The sequence below is a fragment of the Geosmithia morbida genome, assembly GCF_012550715.1.
Source record: "Geosmithia morbida isolate 1262 chromosome Unknown scaffold_1, whole genome shotgun sequence".
Lineage (NCBI taxonomy): Eukaryota > Fungi > Ascomycota > Sordariomycetes > Hypocreales > Bionectriaceae > Geosmithia > Geosmithia morbida.
In genome coordinates, this window is record NW_023336188.1 from 702,275 (window position 1) to 710,751 (window position 8,477).

At 57.9% G+C, this 8,477-nt stretch overlaps 2 protein-coding genes across 2 annotated transcripts; one reads left to right on the forward strand and one right to left on the reverse strand.

Moving 5' to 3' along the window:
- Positions 1–657: 657 nt before the first annotated feature.
- On the forward strand, positions 658–2,852 carry GMORB2_0975 (regulatory protein wetA; the record flags this gene model as incomplete). The annotated part of the gene is made up of 2 exons (XM_035462959.1): positions 658–1,241; positions 1,451–2,852. 2 exons carry the CDS (start codon positions 658–660, stop codon positions 2,850–2,852), a joined length of 1,986 nt encoding a protein of 661 aa, XP_035324383.1.
- Positions 2,853–4,237: 1,385 nt separating this feature from the next.
- On the reverse strand, positions 4,238–6,565 carry GMORB2_0976 (Transient receptor potential (TRP) ion channel; the record flags this gene model as incomplete). The annotated part of the gene is made up of 2 exons (XM_035462960.1): positions 4,238–4,271; positions 4,350–6,565. 2 exons carry the CDS (start codon positions 6,563–6,565, stop codon positions 4,238–4,240), a joined length of 2,250 nt encoding a protein of 749 aa, XP_035324384.1.
- Positions 6,566–8,477: the final 1,912 nt, after the last annotated feature.

The window sequence follows — 8,477 nt, forward strand, 5'->3', positions numbered from 1 at the left end:
CCCCCACCTCTTCTTTGCCAGGTCGGCTATTGGGACGGCTTGACTGGAATGCACCCGGTATACGTCAAGACTCGGGCGCATTCCTCACATATCTTTGCCCGGTATGCCGCTGCCGCTGCTCTCTCGCTTCTCTCCCTCAATGGATTTCTCTCTTTGACTGTGAAGGTCTCGTCCGTTGCTGTTGCTACCTAACTCCCACTCATACCTAGCTAGCTCTTACTCCCACACACACACATACACACCCCTCCCATCTGCGACATTGCAGCCCACCAGTGTACGAACGCAACCATGGATCCCCCTGGTTGTTTTGTTGACATTGATGGCCGGCCACCGATGGTGGTGGCGGCGCACTTACACCAACGACTCCCTCAGACTTACACAGCAGATCATCACCACCAACAAACTTCGCAACACCAACAGCAGCAGCAGCAGCAGCGGCAGCAGCCATTGCATCATCACGACGATAGTAGAGTCGACGCTTTCGTTTCCGCTATACAGGAGCGGCTACCATCACCACCACCACCAGCCGGTGCATTCACAGTCCCTCCTCCTCCTACTCCTCCTTCTAGAGGCTGCCTAGCCGTCAGGCGAAACAGGCCGCCGTCGCTCTCGCTGGGCAGCAGTAGCAACAGAAGCCACGCAGCCACGCCGCGCAACATGGCCTCGTGGACCATGCAGTACCGGACAGAGGCCATGGATCGCGAACCCAGCTTCTTCTGGCAGGAGCTGGACGGGGTCACGGGTGACGATTCCAACGACTTCTTCGGCCAGTTCGTCGACTTTGACGGCAACTCGTCCGCCATGGTCACCCCTTCCATGACGGTCACGGCCGATGCCACCCCGAACTCGGTCATGGGTGATCACACGGTGCCGCGACTACCGGAGTCGTCCCTCATGGTGGGCGATCACCAACCTCAGCAGCAACAGCAACAGCAACAACAAGAAGAAGACGAAGAAGAAGATCAACAGCATCGGTATCAGCCCCAGCACCTACAGCTCCACGACCAGTACCAACAACAGGCACTGCCCGATAGTCTAGGGTCGTCGACGACGGAGGAGTTCGACTTCCTCTCCAGCAGCTCGCACTTTGGCCCGACGCCCAGCGACATCGACCCGAGCAGCCTGGACGCCCACTTCCTCGGGTACCCTCAGCCCAGCTTCCTGGCGGCGCGCGGGTCCATGTCGGACACGGAGCTCCCCAAGGTGGAGGGCATGTCTCTCAGCTCGCCCATCAAGGAGCGGTTCCCCTCTGCGTCGCAGCCGCCGTCGCCGGCCGGCCGTGCTCACTACCCTCATCTTCATACTCTTCAAACTGCTCCTCATCAAGCTGCTGCTGCTGCTCCTCATCCTCCTCCTGCCCCCCCTGCCCCCCCTGCCGTCCCCAATCCTCCCACCCCCACCGCTACCGCCACCCTGCCGGCCCCCCCACGACGACGCGCAAGACGAACAGGTTCCTCGACGCCGTGCAGTCGACCATCCGCAAGGCCACCCACCGCCGAAAGCCCAGGCAGCCGCTCCCCGAGAACCGACCGGGATCGCCCGCCTCCGACGCTCCCCTCCGGGCCCCGAAGCAGAGACCCCGTCGCGGGGTGAGCAGCGGCAGCAAGGTAAAGGCACCGACAGAGACGCCGGCCCCGATGCCCATGCCCAGCCAGCAGCAGATGAACGAGGTCAACGCTGGCAACGGCAGCTTTGTCCACGGCAGCTGCGACGACCCCTTCACGGACGTGCCCAACCTGGCGCCGCCCCACTACGGCCACCGCCACCAGCACGACGTCTCATCACCCCTCAACTCCCCCGGCATCAAGAACGAGGCCGAGTCGTTCCAGGCAGAGCCGCAGATGCCGGGGACGCTACCGCCAGACTGGCAGGTCCACCAGCCCCAGCAGCGTCACCAGTCGTGCTCCCTGCCGGCGTCGTCGTCGTCGTCGTCGGCAGGCCAGTGGAATGGTGGCGGCGGTGACATGATGGACTCCTCGTCGTGGTGGGACCTCAACATGGTCAACCAGAACGGCGAGTACGTCGACCCGCGCAACGCGGACATCAACATGGCCATGCACTCTCAGCAGGCCGGCCTCCCCTACGAATACCAGGCCCACCTTCATCAGCACCAGCACCAGCACCAGCAGCAGCAGCAGCACGGGCATGTCGTCGTCGTGCCCGACGACAGCGGCCTGATGATACAGATGCCCCAGCCTCAGCATCACCACCGGATGCGTCACCACTCCATCGCCAACGACCTGCACATGACAGCTCAGACGCAGCTGCAACCGCCGCCGCCGCCGCCGCCGCTCATGCCGCCGGCCCATCAGCAGGCGACGTCGCATCGCCCACCCCGCGCCCCCTCCTCCGGCGCCCGCCACCTCTCGGTGTCGCCCGTGCGCAAGACGCGCGCCCCCTCCGCGTCCCCCACGCGCGGCACGCCCGCCCAGAAGCGTCACAGCTCCGGAGGCTCCGTCTCGTCGTCCGCGCGGAGCGCTTCCGGCCGTCAGCCCGCCGTCACCACCAGCGTCCCCGGAACGCCCTCTGGCGTGCGGAAACGTCGCTCGCGAGATCCCAGCGGAGGCAGCACCAACCTTGCCTCCGCCGCCGCGACAGCCTCGTCTGCCAGCGTCGGCTCCGGCGCCGGTGGATTCTCCTTTGAGAACGGTGGCGGCTTCGTCAACTTCACCCCCGACGACGGGAGCATGCTCATGACCGGCGTGGCCCCAAGCGGCAGTTCAAAGACGAAGGCCAGGAGGGAGAAGGAGGCCATGGACCGGAGGAGGAAGCTCAGCGAAGCGGCCATCAAGGCTGTTGCTGCGGCTGGGGGGGATGTGGATAAGCTGATGCAGCAGGGATTCCAGTTCTGAAAGCTTCTCTCTCGCTTCTTTTTCTTCTTCTGTACTTCTCTGTCTGGTCGCATTGTCTGTTCTTTTCTCTCTTCTTCCCTCTTCCCTTTCTTTCCTACATGTCCTTCTCCTTCTTCCTTACATTTGCTCTTCCTAATACAGGACACTTGGGTCCAGATGGTGTTTTTTTTCCCTTTTTCTCTTCGGTAAAATGGAGTATTTTAATTCATGTTGCACAACCTACCCTATCACGCGAATTCTTTTTCTTTCTATTTCTTTGTTACTTTGTTACTCCCAACATTTAATATTGTAACTTTACATTTTTCTCATCTCTTTCCATGTCTTCTCCTCCCCCCCTCCCTTTTTTTTTTTCCCCTTTCTATGTCTTTTTACAGCTCAGATGGCTTCCTGTCGTACATTTTCGTCAGGGAGTTGTGTACTACCAAGTGTAAAGCGATCGGAGGTTGGAGAGGAGGGGGGGGGGTTGTTCTCATGGACCTCCAGATTTGTCTCTGTATAGTATTAGTATTCTAGAGAATATGTTTCGAAAAGAATAAAAGAATTGATACAACAATTTTTGTTTTGTTTTCGGTAATATCTAGGAATGCTATTCTTTCATCTCGTATGGTCGATACTTTGCTTCTCGAAACTCGTACTTACTCTACTAATATATAGAGCAATCTGATCACAGCCCATCAATGGTAACCCATACTTGAATCGGGAACTTTTGATGAGTATACTCAAAAGTCCCTGATTCAACGGCCAAGGACATATCGCGAGTCGTCATGTTTACGTTCCCACCAAACTAACTTTTTCGGTGACATTCGTATGGTCCTAGTACTAGTAGTCCAGGCCGGACAGTCAAGTCGGGAGATGATTCCCATAGTTTCCTGACTATCCGGGAACCCCATCGTCTTCCACTCTCATGAGTGGGCGAGCGCATGCATCTTGCGCCCTCTCATGGGGCAAGAAGCCTCGGTCCAGTTTACTGTCTTGCACGAGGCAGCGTGAAGATAAGAGGGAACAGGGTAGAGAAATATATGTGTATATACAATATGGAGTAGTTTGTCGAGGGTTAGTCTGTTTAGAGAAACAAAAAACAAAGAGAAGACAGGTTGTGTGTGATGTTGTCATCCTCGCCACCTCGTGATTCCTAGGCGAACGAGAGAGCAAAAAGTGACCAGACGCGCGAGACTACAGAATAGTTGAGAGGGAAAAAGAAAAAGTTTGTGTGTGAATCATGTTTTCAAACCAACGCCTATTTCAAGCAAATGATCATTTTATAAGACAAAAGGAAGAAGAAGAGGAGAGAGAAAAGACAAGCTTGACCGTGTTTTCCCTCCCTTTTTTTATATCAACAGAATCGATGAGGAAGGAGAAAAGAATTATGGGTTTGTCCTTCTCCTCTAGTGATCGTAACCGGCTCCGCGTTGCCAGGGACTAGAATTCGTCAGCAAATATGCTCGTGAGGGCAGTGCACGGATGAGAGGTCGGGGCATGGGCAGGCGAGAAACATACCTAGAGTTGTTCTGTGCGCGGAACGAGGCGGCCTGGGCTCCGCCCCCCGACGATGACTGGCCGTACGGACTCGGCGAGTTGGAGCGGAAGGGCGACTCGGGCCTGTTGGAGGGGAAGAGAGGCATGCTCGGGTTGACGGGGGAGCGCGGACGGGCACCAGCGCCGCCGCCACCCGCTACGGGGTGGCCGGCGGAGAGTTCCATGTACGAAGGGTCCGTGCGGCGGCGCATGCTGTCCGACGAGACCGAGTCGTTGTCGTCGTCGAGGTCGAGCTGCGACTTGTAGCCGGCCTTGTCGCCGCGGGCCGTGGCGGCCAGGGCGTCGAGCTCCGTCGTGGCGTTGAGCTGGGTCTGAGACTTCATGAACGACGTGCGGTCGTCGGCCATGTAGTGGTAGCGCGTGTCGGGGTCCTTGCGGAAGAAGACGAGCGACGTCGAGATGATGACGAGCAGCAGGAGCGCCAGCGAGAAGGCGGCGTTGAGGATGAAGAGGACGACGCCGACGACGCCGACGACCAGGCCGGGGGCGCCGAAGACGTTGGTGAAGATGAGCAGGAAGATGCCGTTGAGGAAGTTGACGGCCAGGATGGCAATGTTGAACGAGTTGGTGGGCTTGTCCATCCAGGGGCGCAGGACCGACGCACCGATCAGGGCAGCGACCTCGATGATGATGAGCGCGATGGCCTGGGTGATGCCGCTCTTCTGGGCCAGGGCCACGAACATGGACTTGACGAGGATGTAGGCCATGGTGGGCACGATGAAGTAGTAGGCCGAGGCGCGGTACTGGATGTACAGGAAGCCCCACTTGTTGAGCGCCTGGGGGTCCGAGAACAGGATGTAGGCGGGGTTGCGGTGCATGGCGACGGAGCGGCGGGCGATGCTGATCACCTTGAAGGCGCCCCAGCCGAGCGTGATGGTCATGCCGAAGAAGAAGAAGACGGCGAGGACGACGAGGGCGGGCGAGTCGACCTGGGAGAACTCCCACAGGCTCAGGATGGTCATGGACGGGTAGCCGAGCAGGGTGACGCGGAACAGGATGCCCTTGAGGATGGTGACCCACCCGTTCCGGAAGTCGAGGAACTGGTCGGTCTTCATCACCTTCTTCTTGGTGAGCAGCTCGCAGAGACCCTTGAAGGCGAGGACGGCCAGGATGGTGAAGAAGGCGAAGAGCATGAAGAAGGTCAGGCAGGTGGCGAACAGGTTGGTCGTCTCGATGCCCATCTTGAAGGCGACACGCTGGATACCGTATACGAGGTAGTTGCCCGTGCCCAGCTCAATGTTGCCACGCCTGGAGAGGTGCGACGACATGGCGGCGGCGGTGTCGCGGGGCATCTTGGCGACGGCCCGGCTGAACAGGTCGAGGCCGGCGGAGGCGGCAGAGGGGCCACCGATGAGGGCCCGCTTCTCGACCTGGACCGAGTGGGTGCGGAGAGAGTCGAAGATGGTGGCGGCGGTGCCGCCGGTGGCCCGCTGGTACCAGGTGAAGATGGTCTGCATGAAGGGGGCCTTGATGATACCCATGGACCACTGGAAGTTCTGGGTCCAGGCCTGGGCGATCGGGGGCATGTCGACGGCGGTGAGGCCGACCATGGCCTGGGCCTGGAAGTAGCTGAAGAGGGCGAGCGAGTTGGCGGCGATGTGGGCGGCAGCGTTGGTGTGGCCGAGACCGGAGATGACGGCGGAGGAGACGAGAGCAAGACCGGCGATGACGGCGGTGGCCCACTTGATACCGATGAGGTCGACCGTCTTGGTGTTGGAGAATTCCGCTTCGATACAGGCGACGCTCTCGTCGGTCTTGGTCATGTTGACGAAGACCTTGACCTTGGCGTCCAGGTCGGGGACGGTGTAGGCGATGCCGGGGATCTCCGAGGCGGCATCCTCGGGAATGGGGATGGGGAACTCGATGTCCTGGTTACCCGTGTTCATGGGGCAGAGACCCTGAAGCTCGGTCTCGCAGGGGTTGATGGTCTGGCGGATGACCTGGTACCCGTAGGCGGTGATGGCCAGGTCGAAGACGACGTAACCCTGAACGGACGAGGTGATGGCCATGTTGATACTGGCACTGTTGTTGTGAGGCGTGTAGACGACGTGGAACAGGCTGGCCGAGAAGCTCGAGTCTTGCTGACAGGTACTGAGCGACTTGGAGACGAGCATGCGCTCGGCCGCCGCGAAGGGCGACAAGGCCGCCAAGGCGGACAGGGCTAGTGACCACCTCATGTTGGGGGCTCAAGAGCTGGTTGCTGTATGCGTGCGTGCGCGTATTACGATTTATTGATTGATTAGAATCCTTGCGTGGATTTATTCTGTTTCCTCGCTGGTTGTTGTTTTTGTTGTTGTTGCCGTAATTGTGGTATATGATGTGTGTGGATCAAACAAGACACAGCTAAGCGAGAGACGGCTTCGACGGCAAACGGGGTTTGTCGCGTGTGGCGGTGGTGGGTGGTTGACCAAGGTGATGGTGAAGAGAACGGATGAGGCGTCGTCAACGAGTCACGCTCTGGTTTTGGTGGTTGGGAAAGTTTGGCGAAAAGAAGGCGGCCGTAGTCGAAGAGAGCGAGCGGGAACGCGCGTCCGAGGGGATCGAAGACCGGCCGGATCACAATGGTCGTGCGTTGGTTAAGAAAGGGGTGTCGGCGTAAGCGAGCGAAGGTGGACGACGGAGAAGGAGAAGGAACAACGAAAAGGAGAACGAGGAGAACAAGGATGACGAGAAGAGAGAGAAGAACAGGAGCTGTCGGAGCGCGCTTCTTTCTCTCTTTCTCGACGAGGGCCGAGGACGAGAGGACAAAGGGCGTCGGAAGAGTAGCCGGGCGATGGCGTCGTTTGTCGTTTGTCTCGTCGTCGTTTTCTTCGTCAAGAAGGGTGTCGGGATGGAGGGCGAGGAGGAGGAGGAGCAGGGAGAAGGAGGAGCGACAGCAAGAGCAGCGGTCGTAATTACCAGGGGAGTGAGCAGCAGCAGGGGCGATAAATGGAGCGGGAACCAGAAGCGGGTCAACAGAGACGTACTCGTATACGCAACGAGTGAGAGAGAGAGATGAGCGAGAGAGAGAGAGAGAGAGAAAGAGAGAGCACGAGTACGTAGTATTGGACAAGGGGGGTGGGCAGGTGAGCAAAGGGTCTGAAAACGGAAGGACGAATTTGGTGCTGGACGGGTGCTACGGTTTCGATACTCGTAGGGGCTTATAGTCGAAGTACAGCGGTGCGGCACGGTGATTTACAGTGGATGTAGCCCTTCTAGCTTCCAGATATAGTGAGTGGGTGGGCTAAGGTTCCAAGTTTCTTGTACTCAACTGGCAATAAATGTCTTGACTCTCTGACATTCAATGTACGGGGGGGGGGGGGGGCATTATCTATTATTGGCGAATACAGGTATATCTACTTGGAGTCTTGGAATGCGACGGGCAGACTGTAGGCAGCCTGAGCAGTGCCTCTTTGTACGAGTACAGTACATCAACCTGTCTATCCCGTCAGTGGCATGCGTCGTGAAGCACCACTGGGGGGGGCTGTGCAGCTGGGTACACGGCAGCCCGCCCGTAGTCTTCCTGATGGATGCACGGCATTGGTACTTGGTCTGTGGGCGTGTCTAGGCCCATATATAATGTATCACGGCCCACCCTTCCAGGGGTTACGGCCATCGTACTGGCGCGTAGGGGGGGAGGGGGGGGGGAGGGGTGAAGGCTGTAGGGGATAGGCCAGTGGTTGGATCGCTTGGATCAAGCCAAGAAATCATTTCGCTGGTACGAGATGTTATTATACGTACAGATTACTCTGCTAGTGTATACTACTAGCATACTACTAGCATATGTAGTACTGGAGTATCCGTAATATTTGAATCCTGAAATAGATACCAATAGATACAGAGAAGTCCTCGAGTTTTATTTTTATTTTTATTTTTTTATAGGGGTTTTTTTTTGGCACTTCTTGGGTCTCGTAATAAAGTTGTCTGTCATGAATGAATGCTTTTCTGTTTCTGGAAGTACTTTTCTTTCTTCTTCATCCCTCTCGGAAACGGCAGTGGCAACATGTACGACGACGTAATCACATGAACCATCCTGGCCTCTTGCGTGATCAGTAAGGAAAAACCCAGAGAAGGAGGCGTGGGGGAGGGGGGGGGGGGGGGGGGGGGGGG